Below are 19,784 nucleotides of genomic sequence, written 5' to 3' on the forward strand. Positions count from 1 at the left end.
ATTACGCGCGGCTATTATAGATTCCTGTGTATCCCCACAGTGTAGATATTTGCTTTTATGTGCTGCTTTGACTAAATGACTGTAGTATTTCGTACGAAGGCTAGTTTGTTCCTGTCTGGTTGACATTACACTTCAGCCATATCCACAAATTTAGTTCAACGTACACAAATGGAGTGGTGTGGTGGTATCTGGTTTTTAGAAGTGAAACCATTTTATCCAAAAATCATCACCCTGAAAACGAAATCGAAATTTGTCACTTATGGATGTGCTTTGGCCAGATGAGACCACATGTGCGTCTATGAGCAGTGAACTTACTGAAAAACTTGAACAATGACAAGATCACTCCGAAGCAACACGACCTGCTACGAAGTGCACCATGTTTCAATAGTTTAGCACACGTGAAAGTCGTGCACTAAGAACATCACCTCTGCACTCTTCGCAGGTTTGACAGTGCATAGCATTAGCATATGTGTAACCTATGTCTACACTAATGCTCACTTTTGTTATGAATCCTAGCCTGTTAGGACTGGGTTTTGAACTGTAGCTGATGCATTGTTGCAGGACCCTTGAAGGAGGCACCCAATCTGATCTGCACGCCACATGCCGCCTGGTACAGTGATGCCAGCTGCACTGAGCTGCGTGAGATGGCAGCCTCTGAGATTCGTCGGGCGATAGTGGGGCGCATCCCGGACTCTCTGCGCAACTGCGTCAACAAGGAGTACTTCACGGGCTATGGGGATGGCATCAATGGTGGTGCCTACAACTACAACCCCATGGGTGTGCCCCACTCGACAACGGCTCTGGAGCCCCTGGCGCCCGGCGTGCCGCATTCGACCTCGCACCTGCAGGACTCGGCCAACCATCTGGCCCCCAAGCCCGAGAGCTCGGAGGTGCACTGACATATCATTCCAGGGGCCCCTCCTTCATTCCTTCTGTCTCGCCGTCTCCTGTGTTGTGTGCTTCCGTTTGACCCACCCCCTCTAGCTAGGCGCTCTCTCTTTTAGTTGGCTGCTTTAGGCTTCCCCCTTCTTCTCGTTCATGTGTGCATTAACATTTGATGGGTGGCAGTCCCAAATAAAACTTGGCACCTTTTAACGTCCTGCTGTGTCTCTCGGTTCCTTCTGTGCCGCTGTAGCAGGCGCCGGTCGGCGTCCTCTCCCCGCTGGGTAGCTGCTTGCGCCTCTGGGCTGTTCAGGGTAGCCTTCCTCTTGGGCTGGTTCTTGCGCAGGTCTTGTGGTGCCTGGGGACACTTCCCCACTGGTGCAGAGGGAGGAGAATCAATAGTGTACTGTAGGACCACACGTGGCGTTTTGCTTGGCTCCTTCTCTCTCTCTTCTCTACCCTTGTTTTTTGTGCATTTCATTTCTCTTAGTTGCTATAGTCATTCACGTGGATAAGTGCTCTGTGCCAGGAATATTCCTGGTTCGCCCTTTGCACAGTCCATAGTTGCTTTTTGTGTTGATTCCAATTGGGTTTGTCAAATTGCCAAAAGTTCTGTGCATTTCATTATACAAGTTTGCTTGTGTGAGTGTAGCTGCATTAAATTAAAAGGTGCATCCTCATTACCCTTTCCACTGGTGGGTTAATCAAAATTGCACTTTTATTGGCCACTGTCATTGTGTAGTTTAAGGTGCTGCACTGCCTTTGTTTTTGTTTTTGCCAGAAAGGCATAGTACAAAAATACCTGGGCATGTATCGGACACTTTACTTCATTAGAGGTGGCATTGAAAAATAAAACTCCGCTAGTTGGAAAAGTGCAATTGTTTTATGTTAAAACGAATATTTCATGTCATCCCTGCCAGACGCAGGACAAGGCTGAAAAAGAAAAAAAAAAAACTCTTGTTCATTTGATATATGGATGTTATACAGGCAGCTTGTGCCAAGGCTTTTCTTGCATTTTGAGGTATTGTGGATGAGGGCAATCTGCTTTTAACAAGTGCCTGCTGCAAGGTGTTGGCAGGCTAGCCTTTGGTCACCTTGCAGCTGTTTTTAGATGGGTTCTACATGGTGATGGTTCCACCTGGTCATGGCATTCCCTCACACTTCATTTCAAGGCCCCACATTCAGGACAGCATTGCTAGGATGCCCTTGTTTCAGCGGTCACTCCCCCTACTGCTGAAGCGTTGCGGTGCACTCCAGCAGCCAGAGTGGCCTACATTTGTCTACATTGGAACTATGCCAGCCGCTTCCTCAGTAACTGCAGCATTTTCAGTACAGTTTTAAACTGGGTCACTATTCACGCAGTTTTGCAGCCTTGGCCTGTCTGTGTGGCATAGGGAATCCCGGCTTTACCCAATTTACTTTTGAATGCGGAATTGTGAAATTTGCATGGTAACACACAGACACCACTGATGTACATACAATACTCCTCACAAAACAAAAAAAAAGCATAGTTCTTGTGTCTGGGCAAAATTGGGGTTTGCCTTGATTAGAACACTGAATGAATGGAAGTGCATTTTACCCCAAGACCTTGAACATTATATACATTATTTTGTGGTGCTGCTTGTCTTTTTTTGTGTGTGCGCGCGTGCATGTGTTGTAATCAACAGTTGCAAATATATCACCTCAAAAAAAAAAAAAAAACACCTTGTTTGCTTTCCGCTACCCTCATGTTGCCTCCCTTCAGGCAGTGAACAATTTTTTCTTTTCCTTTGGATTTGACGACCACCTGGCTCCAAGTGAAATAAACGGTTGGAAAGCAACAACCTGTGGTCTCACCCAGTTGCATTAATTGCATGTAGGTTTTCATTGCATTACAGGTGATTGAGAAATTGCTGATAATATTAGGAAATGTCAAGTGGAGCAATGGAGCCTTATCTTTTGCTCTTTTGGCAAACAGAATGTAGCAGGAATGGCTCATATTATCTGGAATGTGCCTAGGTACTGTTGGGAACAAATGAGACATGAAACATAACCCTGTAACAAGAAGAGCATAAGGATTTTAAATAAGGGTTGCTGAATATTAGTGCACTTCAGGGGCATCAAGACTGCTTCCCAGACTGCTAATGCAGTTGCTTTAGTTTTTTTTGAGACAGCTATGTTGCTGTGTTTCATTTCCTGATAGAACATAGAAAATAGGGAGAAAAGTAAATTCCTGCCATACCTCCCAAGGTATTAACCATGGGCTGTGGCCAACATTGAAATATGAGTGTTTTGTGCACGTAGATCACTTCATGAAACAGTTTGGCTATTGCTGTCATTACAGCTCACTCCATAGATCTTGTTTACATTCTGAAAGACTCACCAGTGTCTGCACAATGCCTGAGGCACTTTTCTGCAAGGGGCTGGGACTGAATGCCAGCCACATTTGTCACAATTCAGTGAAATCCTAAAGCAGCCATATATCCCGCAGTGTTGTTGTACATTAAAAAACAGATTGTTTAAATTATCCCAGAACCACCCCCTGATGTGCTTTGTAGCTTGTGTGCAGATTGGGGTTAATAAACCCTATGTGCTGTGCCAGCCATTTACATGTTGAGAGCACTACAGTGACGCACGGTCTGCATTAAGAACGGTGTTTGAAGTGCCCTGTTTTGCGACAATTCCTCTAGAAATCAGTTGAATGTTTTTGTAAAATGTTTTCAGTTAGTGGATGTGCACATTTTCATATAACTATTCCATGCTGTCGTGGCAATACCCTACATGGTCCCAGCTGCTAAACGGTAATTCGTTTCAGCACAGTGTAGTATGTGAGTTACCACGCCAGCATCTGTTGTGGCCCAATGGCATATGCCTAATGAGGACGGTTCTGGTGGACCATCGGTTACCACTTCAAGAAGTATGAAACATTGTGGTGGTGCCATCAAACTGAAACTCAAAGCATTTTATCAGCAGTTCAAATGAACCGTTGTTTGGATAGAGCGTAAACTATAAGAGATGGTCCTGCCACTGTGGCGCAGTGGTTTTCAACTGCTCATCCCAAGAAAGCAGGTTTGATCCTAGCTATGGCATTCGCTTTTCAATGGTGAAAATCAAGGTGCCCATGTGCTGTTGCATAGCCTCCTATAATTTCCATGCCTAGTCATTCAGTGCCACACAGCCCTTCAAGATTGTTATCTAAAAGCCTGGTTTTGCTGGTGCCACTTTGTGAGGTGTGCTGAAAACTAGGTGTTTGCCGTGATGAAGTAATTTTCAGCAAGCAGGCCCTCGCATTGCAAGACTCCCGTTTCATGCACTGCGCTTCTAACTAGCATGGTGATCTGCACTTGCGATGCGTGCGGCTTACAGCGGATCAGCGCCATTCATTCATCATGACGAGTACCTAGTTGTGTCACTCGACACAAAGTGGTGCTCACAACCAGGCCTCCCACTCACTTGGGCTCCCTAACGCTCGATGGACGAGGTGATCTGAAAGTGCCGCGAGGCGCGTTCAGTTGGCACGGCGCGTCCACAGTGAGCAGCAGTAGTACTGGAGGGACTTTTTGCTACTGTGCCGCTTGGCACAAGCACTTAATTTTGATGCATAATCATGTTTGAGTGTTTTGAATTTTTTTTAGGTTGGAGGCACATCCATTTTCAGCCATGCCCTTCGAATTCTGTCTTCAGGAGCAGTGCAAAATAATAGCTTGTCCTTGTAGAGCACCTAGCCAGAACTGCAGCAATGTAGACAGCACTTCTTCCCAGTGAGCGCAAAGCTATGCTCTTCTTGCTGTAAATAAGTGATTAAGTATTCAAGACAGCGGATCAAGTAGGACGTGTGCAGTTGCAGTCGGTCCTGTGCATCACTACACCACTGTCACTCTAGTTCTGAATATGCAACCAGGGGTTGTTCCTTGGGGACATAAATATGCTAAACTGTTGTTTGTCAGACTGCAAGTCTCCAGCACTGCCATCTGCATCGCTGTTCGAGTAGACTGCGTGTGTTTATGCTAGGGTATTAAATGATTTGAGTAGTAATAAGGCTCAAAAGCTCCTTTTTTGCTTAGAATTAGTCGTTTAATTAATTCATAAAGGTTATACTTCAGTGTTGCAGTGTTTTATTGCAGACACAGGTCGTGCAATTCATTGCTTGTACTGTTTCTCTGTAGGAACTTCAGACGAATCGGTGAAAAGTATAGCCCCCTAAACAACGTGCTGCCACTAGTGGCACACAAGTAACTGCCATATCGCCCACACGCTAAAAAAGCACTATTCTTTCTGCCACCACGGCCTTGAACCTGACGAGCTTGGATATTATAGGAGGCTATGGTTATGGGATTTCAGTGCATGTTAAAGAACCCAAGGTCGTTCAAATTTCTGGAACGCCGTAGTGGACTACAGCGTTCCTCATAGCCCAAATCAAACTACGTATATGTGACCATGTGGGATGCACGAGTAAAGCCAAGGTTTTAATGCAGGTGTTTGCTTCAGGTTGTTTCGTGCTTTTTTGAATGCCATGTATGATGAAATAGAAGTCCTTGTTTCTTCTGTACTGCAGTGCTCTGCTTGCTCATACTGCGGTCAGTTATCAGTTGGCCGCATTGGAAACTATTTCAATAATTTTTAGAAATTTTTTTCTTTAATTTTGTGTCATCTGATTGCCCATTCCTTTGTGAATGAATTGCACAAAGTTAGTTTCTAATTAACATCCTGCTAAAGGTCCGGCCAGAGTTTTAACGTCCCCTGCACATCTAAACAGTCTGTTGCCCAGCAAAATAATTCCCTGATTTACATGGAGTATAATTTTTCAGTTTAGATTACTTGTAACTATTTCTTGGCGTCTGTGTCCACTTTTGCTAGTATTAAGATACTCGCAGGAGTAGCAGGCAACATTTGGAATGTAAACTCCTTACAAGATGAACTGAAGGAACAAGAGAATTCCCACATTTTAGCAGAAGTGCCCATAAAGATGTGAGCATGCTAGATGTGTCCAGACAGATGTCGCATTTAGACAACCGATAAAATAGTTCAGGTATAGCATAATTGCAAATGGAGACTTCATTGCATTATGCATGAAACTGTCTTGTGTGCTTGAAAATAGCATTTGTCTAGTTTTTTAGTCTTCTTTTTCTCTCACTGTATCCCATGCTAGTGCTGTCTTTGTTTTTTCTTCCAATTTTTGCTTCCCATCCTGCTTGCAGCCGTTCTGAGTTGCCCAGCCAGGTTAGCCTAGGGTCCGTCTTGCTCTTGGTGCAGCACAACTATTATCCAAGCCCAGAAGCAGGCACTCCGCTCCCTTTCCCTATGCTGCAGGCAATGCTCACGGCAGTGATATCTGGCTTACTATGCATTGCAATAGCGTGGGTTGCGGTCCTGTGCATTTAAAACTCAGTCTACGAGCAGGTGTGCTTTATGCATAAGCACGATGCTGAGATCTGCTGTCGCACCCGCTGCCTTGCCATTCCTGCGCTGGCAAGTATGCTTCTCCCCCAAAAAAGCAGTCCCGCAAGATAGCTTCTCCGGAATACTGTGTAAATGTGTGTACATGCCATCTTGTGTGGGTGCACTTTCTAGTGCAGAAACTTCTTAACAGTGATGCTGTTCAAGCCAGTGGTTCCGTGTATCATGCACAGCTGAATGTGTTTGCAGTAATGATGTCACATTTGGGCATTCTTGATTACCGGAACTGACTTCACATCCAGCCATGTCTAATAACCGGAACTGACGTCTTCATGACGTCACACCAGTTATGACCGATGACTTCACACAAATACGAAGCTGACCTTGCCGGGCGTCCGATCTAGGCATCCATGCTGCACCAAATGCAAACAGCGTTGCCATGTCATTGGTCGTACACGAGAGCGTAATCTGCCCTAATTTTTAATTTTTTTTCTATACACCAATGCTTATACTCGAGGACACTTTTTCTTGGCAATGAGTACAAAGGTTGGGAGGCGGGGCGTCTTCAAACGTGTCACTCCACCATGTAGTTCGACCGCGCGGCTTTCGGTCTGCATAGACTCTGCAGATCATTTTCATTGTTTGCTTCGACAGCCAGTGTCTCTTGAAGTTTACTATAGAATCTTGTCTGGTGAAAACGCTTCCAACCCTCGTGGAGTGGACGAACCAGACCAACCGGAATGACCTTAACAGGCAGCTGTCGCCATCTTGTCTGCAAAGTAGGGGCGTCTCGAAAACCCGTGACAGACATCAGATGAGAAAACCCGGCGGAACCAAGAAAAGTGTTTTAGGCATAACAGCTTCATTTCGGAAAATCTATTCCGTGATAAAAAATTATTGTAAATAACTAGCGCTATGATTTCAATTTGTCTTTGCAAAAACTGCTCATGTAATTAGGGACTATATTCAGCTGCGTAGGAAGATGATGCATTTCAGCTCCGTAGCTTTGGCTCCATTGCCAAGAAAACGTGTCCCCGAGTATAGCATCAGCAAACATTGGCTTTCCATTCTGAGCTGTTCGACACTTTTGAACGCATTTCTCATTCAATTCATATATAGAACTAAATTTTCTTACTTAGCGTCACCAAGCATTGGTTTTCATTCTGAGCATTTTTGACACCTTTGAGTGTCCTCCTTCTAGTTTTTTGTTTCTTGAATTAATCAAATAATTACAATCACACCAATCGTATATCTAGAAGTAAAATTTACCGTGATGTGATTTTCTTACACAGCCCCCGATTATTTCTGACACGTGATGCCGGCTACGCTGACGGCTTTTTGATGGCAAGAGATGTATGAGCTATCGCTTATAATACCTTTTCTTTTTTTCCCTTAGCGTTATCATGGTGTTGTGCAGAGCTCTTGTACAGGGCACCTTGTTACACAGTTGGTGGTAAAGTTTGTCATTTAAGACAGAAAACGGTTTGTCTGAATCGGATTTTTTTTTTACATCAAGACGCCAACGGTCACACCTTGATCTTATCCGAGAATTCATTATACAGCATCTCTCATAGCCTGAGTCGCTGTGTGACGTTAAACCCCATAAAACAAACTGATCATTATGCAGCAGAACCTCGCTATAGTAAACTCTAATATAATAAAGCTGAAGCCTCAGTTCATCTTCCATTGAGGACTGCCATTTTTTTGCTTAAAAGTCATTTTTAATATATACTGGGTATATTAAAGTGCGTCTGACCACGGCGACATACTTCCCATAAAATAACATCGCAGCACGGGCGCAACTTGGGGTCCCAAAGTAATTTTTTTTTTAGAGAAATAACGCCAACGACATTGTTTGAGATGGCTTTACCACTAGGCTAGTTTTCATTAATTAGAACACAGGAATTTTGGTCTTTAAGAAGGATAAGAAAAGTTGACAAAAAAATTTCACAGCTGCAGCCCTGCACAACTGCATCTTTTATACCATGATTCAAGTGCTAAATCTCGTAGCGTAGTTGTAGTTTCGTTTACATGCCTTTGGTTTGAAAGGGCATTTTCACCCTTTGCGCGTCTGTCAGTGCTGTGAGACTGATACGCGAGGGCTACGTGATTTGAATCTAGTCGGGAAAAGCACACATTGGAACTGGATTCTGTAACCAGCACTGTGGCCTCAGTCATTGTAAGAAAGCATAGTAGGAATGGGCCAACATTGTTGCTACTCTTTTGTTTCCCCGCGGTGTCTTGTTAATGCATTTAGCCATACCACTGTGATAGCACCTTTTGATGCCACTTCATAGTTATATTACAAACCCCTGTCCCTTGCCAACAGGTGAAGAGAATGAAAATTGCACAGACCTAAGGCTCGTAAGCGGGCACAGCTATGCTCTGAAGTGGCAAGAGAGAAAACACCAAAAGTGGAGGGGTAAAATATCATCACTGAGCAGCAAGGCCAGTCAAAATAAAGGGCAATGAATTCTTTCAAGCAGAAGGATGTGGTAAAAGAGAAAAGCATCATACTGAAATAATGTTCAGCTTTTGCCATTCATTGCAACAGGCCAACTTTTTTCTTTCTCAATTTCGCTGAGCATAGTAATGTTCAATGCACACAGTAATGTTCAGTTTTCAGAGCAGTTTCCTGCATAAATAGTGTCTCTTTCTTTTTAACCTGCCTGTATCTATTTGCACGCAGCATGCACTCCAAGATATTAATTTCAACTAAAAATATTGTGCTTACTAGCCCTTAGGGACGTTAAACCTTATGAAACAAACCAAACCATTTTTATGGCAAGCAAACTTTGTCCCTGCCTAGCTTCACAGCCAGGATGGTATGCAAGGTGCATGATTAGAACTGCCTGAAATACAAAGCGGTGCTGATTGGAGAGGTGAGGTACACACTTGGCAGTGTGTGTTTACAGAAATCAGTGGGCTAATAGCATTTGTTTTTTAGTAGTGAACTCTTGCCGTTTACTTTTCGCTCTCCAGAATTCTGTATATCTGAATTGCATCGAGAAAACCTTTTGAGTTAGGCGACGAACACAGCTCTTGGCAGTTTATTGCATGAGACAAAAAGTTTCAATCAAACCGCAAATTCAAGGCATGGAGTTCTCAAGAACATTTACATTGTTTTGTTTGTACTCTTAAGTTGCTCCAAAATGCTGCTACGAAATGACTATTTCTGGTCTGTAACTGCTTCAAAATGCATATTTTTCCACTGCAAGAGCTGCTCCAAAACCCATTTTGGTTATCCTATCCCTGTTTAAGCTGCAGATGGCCACCTTAAATATTGTAAGGCAGTGCTGTTCAGTTTAGAAATTGGATTCCTAAGAAAATATTCACCAAAATAGTCCTGCCCCATCAAGGTAGTCTTCGTAGACTGCAGAAAGTGTAAACAGGTCATACCAATCTAGTCTTTGTCAAAAATTTAAAGCCCTGAAGGCTTGCTTTTGAGTCACACCATGGGGCTGGCAATGCATTTCCAGTGTAACAAATCTCTTCAATGTAAAAATAATTTTTGTCTTTCCCTTTCTAACCAAAAGCACTTCTATGAATGCTGAAGGAGTGCTACTACATGGCTTGGAAGTAGACCCCCTTGGCTGTAAACTTTTGACAAAGACTGTACATTGGTAAAGGTGCTTGTAAGAGCACATCTTGGTGCTCTGCAGCAGTTAACTAAAGCAAACAACTATCGGTGGCAGGCAGCGCTAAAGTGTAAAAGCTCAAGGATGACTTATGGTGGCGAAACATTGTGGGTACGATGTGTACGTGGCTGGTATAGTAAAGTTGCATTTCATCCCCTTCCCGGATTAACACTGGATGTCAGTTTTACTTGCTTTTGCATGTGCAAGAGTTTTCTGTGCAACTTCTCGAAACGAATGTTGGATGCCTTAAAGCTCTTCTCAACTACCTGTTTCAAGGTTTGGTCCTCACTCTAAAACATGTTCGGAAAGTAGTAAGGGAATACTATCCATCATACCTGCCGACTCTTACAAATTTTTCGTAACATTTCTGTATTTAGGTCCCTCTTACAATTTTACGAGTCTTGCCTCAAATTTTACGAAAAAATTATTCGCAGAAAAATGTGTACTTCTATTAGAATGGTACTGTTGCAATGTTGCATGTGGCATCTTGCACCACCATGCGGGGGCAATACGCATCATACATGGGATAATAATTGGCTGCTGTAAGTTGTGGCGTATGCTATTGTTTTAGGGGCCATAAATCCGTATCTGAAATTTGATAACTGCCTCCGCAAAACTGTCAAAGCATTAATATTGCTCTATGCCTGTTGCTATGCCACTTGCATGCAATGTTCCTGTTCACGGATTCAGCTTTTTGGGTTGGTCACTTTTTTTTTTCTGTATGACGCCTGCCACGCTCTGACCAGTGCAACACCACTGTTTCATACCTGTGACAGCTTCACTGTAAGATGACGTGCTCTAAGCCTTGATAGTACCTTCCAGTGTTTTTGAAACCATACATTTACAATTACAGTGCTTAAAGCCAATCGGAGAAAAGGTTTGAAGTTCAGCTTAACTATGCACTGTGGTACATGTGATCTGAACTTTCACGTGTTGGCAAGACTGGCTTAAAGAAACACATCGATTCGCAGAGCCACTAGTGTCTGCTGATGGTAAAAGGACATGAGAGTGGAACTTCCATCAAGCAAACTTGTGTGGAAAAGTTTTTGTTGGTTGGCTTATTGGGTTCAATGTCCAAAGCTGACTCAGGCTATGAGAGGAGCCATAGGGATGGTCTCCGGAAATCTCGACCACCTGGGGTTCTTTAACACTCACTGACGTCGCACAGCACATGGGGGGCCTTGCTTTTCATCACCTCCATCGAAAAGCGGCCACCGCAGCCGGCATTCAATCCTGCATACTTGGAATTAGTCGAGCGCCCAAACCACTGCACCACCACGACGAGGTGGATAAGTTTTTGAAGCTGGCAAAACCAGCAACAGCGTAAAGCACAGTTACGTTTTAACAGCTACAATTGAAATTCAGCATTTGTTTTGTTTTTTCGGATTGATAAACAAAACTCCATTAGGTAAAAGTATTGTTTTGCAGCACTTTTGCAAAAATATCACTTCAAGCTTTAAAAAAAACAAAAGCGCTAACAACCCCCCCTTCCCATGAGGGGAGGCCAACAGATAATTTAATCTGTTTGGTGATGAATGACTTGAGATTCCAGGACAAATTACAATGGACATCCCAAGATGATTAATTATTAGAACTTCGGCATATGCCAAGACTTAATGAAGGAGCTACAAATCAAACTTTTGGTAAAAATACGCTTGGTTATTTCAAGTACTAGTTGTCTTCTGGTGAAAATAGAAAACTGTATATTGCCCAGCCATCGAAAATGTTGAATGAAAGTTGTTAACTTCAGGATTATATCACGGTCCGATAATTGCAGAAATGTAGAAAATAGAGACAAGGTAAACATAGCTACTGCGTAAACAAATTTAACTAACATTGTGCAGATTGTGCTAAACATTGTGCTAAAGTGCGCAAATTTTGGGCCATTTCGCATTTAGGGCTAGCTTTTCAGCAGGCCTCTTGCATCTCTGGCAACAGACTCTTTGACACTGTTGAGATAATTAGGTTAGAAAAGTGGAATTTCTGCAATAATGTGAAGATCTCACGTTGTTCAGTAAGGACAAGTGAAAAATTTTGTATTTCAACAGTGGGTATCTTGGCTGATATGCCAGGCTTTGCAGGGTTAAATGAGCATGCCTGTTTGTACTATTAGTTTTCCCATGAGGTGTTAATTGTAATTGAAACTAAGCATCCAACATTGAGCACTCTGTTCTTAGTTCAAACTGTCCTTTGATAAACTAGTGCACTATAAAAAGGGAAAGAACTTGTGCATTATTTTAACGTATGTAATTAAAGGCTTAATTTGACTGCCAAGCATTTGTACTGGAAAACTGTAAAGCAATATTCATATTACTAAAATGAGTACTGATGGCCTAAAGCTTTAAGTAGTTAGTAAAGAGCACAAAGAAAATTTGAGCATTCTATTTTGGCTAATTATACATTGTTGTGTTACTTGAACATCTTTGACAGCAGTTGGTCGGGTTGGAACACAAATGACCCACTTACATATAGTCGCCAAGAAACAAGAACACGAAGAAAGCATAACGGAATGCTTCCTTTTATTTTTATGAATGCAAAAGTATAACGAAATCATGGAGCTAGGTCGCACTCACCATCACATTCACTGATCATCGCGTTGAGACATAAAAACAGTCTGATACAGGTTGAAAATTTATCTAAGATCTGCTAGAGTAGTTATGACAAAACCGTTGCAAATCGAGCACTTTAGGAAGGTGTCTTGTGCCAAAAAATGGGTGCGTAACATTTAGCATTCTGTCTGTTTAAAGCGAGACACCACTGTCAAAAAGGCCATTTCCACCATATTTTATGGTGGAAACGCCTTTAGGTTGTATAGATTGAGTGCTTCAATATACAGGATATATAATTTTAATTTAGCACTGAAAATTGCCTAAAAGAAACTTGGTTGCCGCCTTGTGGCGAAGCCTTTTTGTTACGATGTAGTCTACCAATGATCACATCTTGGGGAAATAACACTGATTTCCTTAAGTAAAAAGTGTTCTTTCTTTCAGGAGTGCTTGTCGCATTTTATTATAATTTACGTTGCTTTAAGTGTGCCCTTCAATAGAAAGCAATGCTTCCTTTGCATTTTCAATAGTGTGCTGTTAGACTAAATGGTTCTATTATGTTTTGAATTTTTTTTAATCCAACTTCTGCCTGAGTACTCAAGAACTATAACCACCCATTCCAAAGGGGAAACCCAAATGGTCATCAGCATCATCATACGTCCCTCTGTTGTGATAACTTTCAGCGTAGATAATAAAATGAATGCTACTCTAGTAGTCGCAAAATTACTTCCAATAAGGATAAAAGTTTTGTGGAAATTGAACAAGAAAGACGAAAAATTTGCTCAAAGCTGCATCCCCCCTTAAGAAAGAAAACAAAGATAGTTTTTATTTGTCAATGAAGTTTTCGTTTTAGAATAACAGCTGCTTCATTACCTTTCAGTAATTTTTTTTTTACCGTTATTGCAAAGTGCTTGAAAGGGCCTTTAAGATTTCATTTAGCAGATACAGAATTCAAGTATGCAAGCAGGTATTGCGACAACAAAAACTGCGGGCCTGGAATGCTGGGCCTGGAATGCTAGCACTTGAATGCCAAAGCAGGTATATGTTAGCAATGAGTGACAAAGGCTAGCGGAGGAAGGATATGGTTACAAAGTATAGAAGAAAAATGATCAAGGTTTGAGAAGATGCCTCAGTTTGCAAGCCAAGCCAATGTTTCTCCTCTTGTCGAAACATTGGGTTGGCTTGCAAACTGAGGCTCCTCTCAAACCTTGTCCAGTTCTCTTTCATAAAGGCTAACAGTGCTGCTTTCTGCGGTGACGATAGATTTGTGCTTAAGTAGCTGCTAACAAGCAGCAGACAACAGCATAAAAACTGAACCGAATGCTGCACTTTTTTATTGCAGTAGAATACCACCTCATTTATCGTTCCCGGTTCATACAATTTCCCGTTTCATACGCTCGAAATCGCGGCCAGTAAAACATCTCCCATAGGGTTACACTATTTTTCTCCCGGTTAATGCGTTCCAAAATGTGGTCGTATAATACGTTTTGCGATCAACCGGACACATGCTGACGAACTCTTGCGACATGAGAAACTGACCAACAGCGCTCACCCGCCACAGTTGCTTTTCTGCAATGCCTAGGTGCAAAGGGGCGAAACATCAAAGAATGCCAGCACGCCAATATATTTCATAAGGAGAAACGCGGCGGCTTCTTTGCAGTGCCTTAGCGGCATAAGGGTAAACCATTTGATGACTGCAACTATTCGCTTGCATACGAGTGGGCCAGGTTTGAGGGCCGCAGCATGAGCAAAAACACGGTGGTTTTAAACCATCGCGATGGCTTCTTCACATGTCACTGGTGTAAAAGGGCGAAACATCGGATACAACCAAGAAAGTGATCCCGGCTCACCTTCTACGAACCGGATTTGTTACTAGATCTCTTCCGCGCTTAGGACAACGCAAACACGAACTGAATTCTGCGAGAGCCGAGAAAGGAGCTGTGCATACTGGATATCTATAAATGCTGTTATGCAGAGAAAGACTCAATTCTAAATGCCTTTTTGTACTTCATTCAGCAGTTAGTTTTCAAAATAAGGCGGTTCGGATCCTACGTTTTACCCGCATTTACAAAAAGAATAAAAAAATGTCGCCGAGGTTTTACTGTACATTTGCTCAAGCAACCAATGAAATAGTTGACTACTTAAATTTGATATTCCCTCACAAAATATGGAACTTCTTTAGAAGGAATTGTGCACCATATAATGGTGGGAATGCAATTGCACCAACCTGTGTCATTTCATTAACCTGCTACATACTGCCACGAACAGGTGGTCTTTGATGAAACTGCGCCAAGGCTGCACTAAAATACTGCTCTAGTAAGCTACAGCTGAAAAGAATGTCAAGAGGCTGAGACTGCTGCCTAAAGTGCACAGGCATGACTCTGGTTCCTTCACACTATAGGCGACAACAAAGATGGCTGATGGAATACTATCCCCTCACATTCCGCTTTCTAAATGTTGCCCCCTGCCGTTAGTACATAATGTGCACGTTTTGCAAAACTGCTTCGTTGCTGTTAGCACTGTCCCAAATGAACAGGGCAAATGCATATGCAAAAACAAAAATGCTTCTAAAGGCTCAAGTAGTGCTACATTTGGGTCCTGCCAGCATTATGCTGCTTTTGCGCAGTACCGTCACATGTGCTGGTAATGGTGACAAAGGTTTTGGGTGCGGTGAGGGACCCCAGTTGCGCTCACTGCCACAACGACATCAGCATCAGTGCTCTCAGATTGCTTGTATAATGAACCATGTTAATTTGAGCTTTTAGAGTCCAAAGTTAATGGTTTATAGGGTTTAATGTCCCAAAGCAACTCGAGCTATAAGGGACGCCTTTGTGGTGTGCTTTGACACTGCAAAGTGCACAGGTGCCGTGGCTAGAATTGAACCTATATCTTTGGGTTCAGCAGTGTAGCACCTTAACTGCTGAGCCACTGCAGTGGGCCATAGAAAGTGGGTTTGTACAAATACGAGTTCCTACTAAAATGAGCCACATGTGCATGCAAGGCCTACATTATGCTCTAAGCAGACCTTATCCTTATGTTGTTGCTTTTTTTTTCTTTTGGGGGGGGGGATTCTGATTTGTTATTAGGGACAAATCGCTTTATGGGCAGTTTTGTGTGGAATTTGAAGTGTTCATATTAACAAGGCACGAATGTATTTTTATTTTAATTTTTTATGTTATTTCTTAGTAACAGACTCCTGTTACAAAACACGAGGAAGTGGCTCCAATAGGATTTTCTCCTGCTAGAAAGTCAGCTCACTCAAAAATGCTCTTGGCAGTTATCATCACTGACCATGCAAAAAACTCTTTAGACTAGCAAACGCATAGCATCATTCTAACCTATTTAGGATACCTACATGCCGTTATGTCTGGCTACATTTTCTGCCTAATGTGAGCCCCACATAAACAATCTTGTAAAGATGCAAGAAACAGACAATTTTACATCTTCTTTTTGCAACAGCAATTCACATCAACAAAAAATAAAATAGTCCATTAATGCATAATCTTGCAAGCCTGTTTTGTTTTGTTACCTTAATTTAAACTTTTGAGCATTACCACAGCCTTTACATAGTATCCTTCAAAAACTATTCATCGGTGCAAAGCAACTCTCTTTACTGTATAGCTAGGCACGGGCCTTAGGCAGGACCAGCACTCTGATTGTACTACACACTGCAAGGTGCATTGCTCAAGGAGAAACAAAGTCCAGTTCCAACGCCACTTTAAAATAGATGGCCTAAATAAAGTGCACTTCCATTTTGGAACTGTTGTCACCTACCTGCCTTATCAAACTACTGGTGGCTCTGTTTCTGTTTTGGTGGACTGTTCAAGGTTGCCATCATGCGATGTGAAGCATTAATGTTCCAAAAATTATTTAAAGTCATAAAAAAGATATCTCCAAATTTCATTCCACATTTAGGTCCAACTATGCAAGTTTTCAGTTTAACAATAATGGCACAGCACCCTAACAGTGACCACAGTAAAGATGGGTGCTATCAGTAAAATGAAATGTCAACTCAAGAACATAAACATATTAGCTGCTGGGGAAGAAACGCAGGCAAGGTCTGCAAACTTTTCTGCGGAGATGTCTTTGCACCACAAAAGCGAATATGAAGTTCGCTAGCATGCAGTCCTACTTAACTAAAATGTTACGCCCTCTGTGCTCAATGCTTCATTTGTTGCAATAATACACTCTCAGAAACAGGTTGCTAGCAGACTAGTGCAGCTTGCAATGAGTGCAACAAAACAGCAATCCAAACATGCATGCTGCAAGATGCTAACTGAACCTCTTTGTAGCTGCTCAACCATTTGAGTGCCACATATTTAGGGAAGATTGGTCCACCTCCTTGTTAGGCTTTTTTTAAATCTTAGTTTCAAATACGCATTTTATGCTAGCAGTGCAAAACCAGGGTTTATAGGAAGCGGTGGATAATATCGAAGTCGAAATTATGCAACTTTGGCCTTTATTTGTTCGATATCCAGTGCAGAGCACTGTCTCACTTTTTCTTCCATAGGCTTTCGTTGTTGCTTTCATCCCTATCAAAACCGCTGCAGTTACCGAGTGGTTCAGTTTCACTGTCATCAGAGTCTGAATTCTTAACTGTTCTTTAATTTTGGCATTATTAAGGAAGTGCTTTGGTCTCCCGAATGCATTTGCCATGTAGGAACAATGGAGGTTCATAAACAGAATGCCACGAGCTGCCGCAGCGAATATAACAGTGACACCTACCCTTCATCTATGAAAAAATATGTAGTTTTATAAAATGCTTAATAGTTCACGTTCTTGTTTCAACTCAAGTCGACTCAAAGAGCTCTAAGAAGCGAATGCAGTATGCAACACAAGTACACTTTGTTATTGCAAAGGGTATGGAGCTCTCAACGGGTCAAGAAGCATAAAGAGGCTGCTAGCATAATGAATATGCCTCAAGGAAGCAGGTGTACACTTCTCCCAGTTCACCAACACATAGGTTTTGGCTGCCTTTGTTACCCTTGTTCGCAGCATAAAATGTGTGCCCAACCTTATTTTAAGATAAAACAAGCAAGTAGCGCACCACGAGAAAATGAAGTCAGCCTACTATTGCTGATGTAATGTTAAATTTTAACACGAAGAATGATATACACATTTCTCTTCGCAGAATAGGGCTTAACGTCCCAAAGCAACATCAGCTATGATGGATGCCATTGTGGCGAATTCTGGAAATAGCAGCCAACTGGGTTTCCTTAAAACATGCCATGCGTTTTACCTCCACTAAACTGTGGCAGCCGCAGCCAAGATTTGAAATCAGCAGTTGAGCACCCTAACCAGTGAGCGATGTGGTAGGGCCAAATGTTATCTGGCAAGTGAAGCACAGACAATAATTCATAATACAGTGTAGCTCACAGTTGCAAAGAGTGCTGGAAAAGTAAACATTAGACCAATATTTATATGGGTCCCTTGATTTAAACCTTTTGTGACTATTCAGCACATCCCCAATGCGCAAACCAAGTGTTCAGTTTAAATGCACTACAAGAGCTTATGCCGTTGTACTGCATTTTGCACGCAAGGGCCAAATTGTAACTTTCATACTTTATTCAAAACATCCACAGGTTCATTTCGCGCATTCAGCTTGTGTGCATAGCATTCCGTGGCACAAAATGGAAACCTCTTCTGTCCCACAAAAACAGTCTCGAGGCTTGCTATAAACCTCTGGAGTGCAGCTTTTCCTTTACACAGTTTACTTTCATCATTTTTGAAACACATAACAGTGGCTGTGGTTGCACATCCTGCGATAGACATGCCTTTGTGTAACAGATATGAACCTATGAAGCACGACACTGACAAAATCAGCCAGTGACGGCCCCAGCATGAAGGAGGAAGATTTCATCCGGGCTTGGTGTAGTAAAAAAATGGGAAGCTATCAGCAAATGAATGTTCCCAATGCCACCACTGCCAGTTCGGATCCAGATATGAATCCTTTGAGTAACCTACGCCTGGGCTTGCACAAGGCCACGGCTAAGGCGGCGACGACTGTTGTTGCTGCTGGTAGTCGAGCACATGACGGCGGCACTGGCGCAGGTACTGGTGCCGCTTGAGGTAGATTTTGGCGGCGCCCTTGAGAGCGACAAAGGCGAGACCGCCCAGCAGGGTCCGCTGCGAGGGCGCCAGCCGGCTGAAGAAAAGCCGACCTACCAAGCTGGCCGCGGTGGGCAGCAGCAGGGCGCCACACAGGAGCCGCGTGGCCGAAAGCGGGTCTTGCGGAGGCACCACGAACAGCAGCCGCTTGGCGAACGGCGCCGAGCGCCGACACCACACTCGCAGCAGGTAGTCCTCCCAGCGCACCATGCGCGCCAGTACCAGCACCACAGGGATGCTCGGAAGGCCGACGAGCAAGAATAGCGGATCGGCTTGCTCCATGACGCTCAGGCCCTGCTTGTGGCCTAGCACTTGCATCACGGTCACGGCGCCATACGTGACCGCCGTCCAGTACACTGAGCCCATGAGCATACCCGCCGCGACGAACGGGCACGCGCGGTACACGCTCCGGTCCATCAGGTCCAGTAGGTATACGGGGCCCCCTGCGAAACGGCGCGCTCAGGGCATGTCGGGCGTGCGCGAGCGCTTTCTCACCTAGGCTGGGCAGCACCACCACATACTCGCTACTGCACTGCGGACAGGCCACTTTGGCCGCGCTGTTGCCGCCCTGCTTCTCGTCGATCCAACGCTGCAAGCAAGCCTGGTGCACCCACTTCGTGGTGCCACGGCATTTGCACGGCTGCACCCAAGCTGCATCGCGCTCTTCGTCCTCTGATGCGAAACATACCCAACAGTAGCGCCTGCGGCACACATACGCATCAGCACGATCCGTAGCGGCCGCGGCACTAAACTTACCGTTCACAGGGCCCATCAGTACTAGTTGCGCTCATGGTAGCAGCGGACACCTACATAGCCACCTGGAACCTTTCAAGTGGGTCACGCCGCCAGCGAACGCTTTTGCTTGTGGACTGTCACTAGCCCCGAGATCAATCAACTGTTACGGGAGCAGCGCAGAAAGGTGCCGTCAAAGACGACCTGAAATCTGCAGCCACTGGGACTTTTCACAAGTGCGATTTGCTTAGAAACACACTTACGACAGCAAAACAACGAAAGTAGCTACCAACCTAGCTGGCCTTGACGTTGCGGAACAGCGCAACAGCAACTAGTCGGGGACAGGCCAGACAGGGCGCTGATGCAGGAAATGCGGAACATTGTGAGCGAATAGCCAGTAAGTTAAGCTCATAAATTTTTAGCGCTTTTTAGTAAGTTTCCAAGCTGAGCCTCATTATTATTATTTTAATATTTATGCACAACGCAGTATATTGATCTTTTG

The 19,784-nt window shown here is 43.5% G+C and overlaps 2 protein-coding genes across 6 annotated transcripts in view; one reads left to right on the forward strand and one right to left on the reverse strand.

Moving 5' to 3' along the window:
* CtBP (C-terminal binding protein) overlaps positions 1 to 1,869 on the forward strand; it is a 59,514-nt gene extending 57,645 nt beyond the window's left edge. For all 4 annotated transcript variants that reach the window (XM_084590977.1, XM_084590978.1, XM_084590976.1 and 1 more), the window contains one exon: positions 562 to 1,869. In XM_084590977.1, coding sequence (XP_084447103.1) covers positions 562 to 899 — 338 coding nt within the window. In that variant the 3' untranslated portion in view covers positions 900 to 1,869. The remainder of the gene's footprint in view (positions 1 to 561) is intronic.
* Positions 1,870 to 15,596: 13,727 nt separating this feature from the next.
* On the reverse strand, positions 15,597 to 19,679 carry LOC146206324 (E3 ubiquitin-protein ligase MARCHF5). 2 transcript variants are annotated; one of them, XM_084590984.1, is made up of 4 exons: positions 19,576 to 19,679; positions 19,307 to 19,445; positions 19,046 to 19,251; positions 15,597 to 18,993 (listed from the first exon to the last, which is right to left on the reverse strand). In XM_084590984.1, the coding sequence occupies exons 2-4, from the start codon at positions 19,339 to 19,341 to the stop codon at positions 18,431 to 18,433; spliced, it is 804 nt and encodes a 267-aa protein (XP_084447110.1). In that variant the 5' UTR covers positions 19,342 to 19,445; positions 19,576 to 19,679; the 3' UTR covers positions 15,597 to 18,430. The 2 variants fall into 2 exon arrangements, with proteins under 2 accessions (XP_084447110.1, XP_084447111.1); XM_084590985.1 differs by having other exon boundaries at positions 19,546 to 19,617.
* Positions 19,680 to 19,784: the final 105 nt, after the last annotated feature.

This window comes from Amblyomma maculatum, chromosome 1, assembly GCF_055883805.1.
Source record: "Amblyomma maculatum isolate TAMU_Amacu chromosome 1, ASM5588380v1, whole genome shotgun sequence".
In the NCBI taxonomy this organism is placed as follows: Eukaryota; Metazoa; Arthropoda; class Arachnida; order Ixodida; family Ixodidae; genus Amblyomma; species Amblyomma maculatum.

Coding starts and splice junctions, on each gene's coding strand:
- LOC146206324 (XM_084590984.1), bottom strand. CDS start 19,341: ATGAGCGCAACTAGTACTGATGGGCCCTGTGAACG. Junction 19,252..19,306: donor ACTGATGGGCCCTGTGAACG/GTAAGTTTAGTG, acceptor TGTGTGCCGCAG/GCGCTACTGTTGGGTATGTT. Junction 18,994..19,045: donor GGTGGTGCTGCCCAGCCTAG/GTGAGAAAGCGC, acceptor GCCGTTTCGCAG/GGGGCCCCGTATACCTACTG.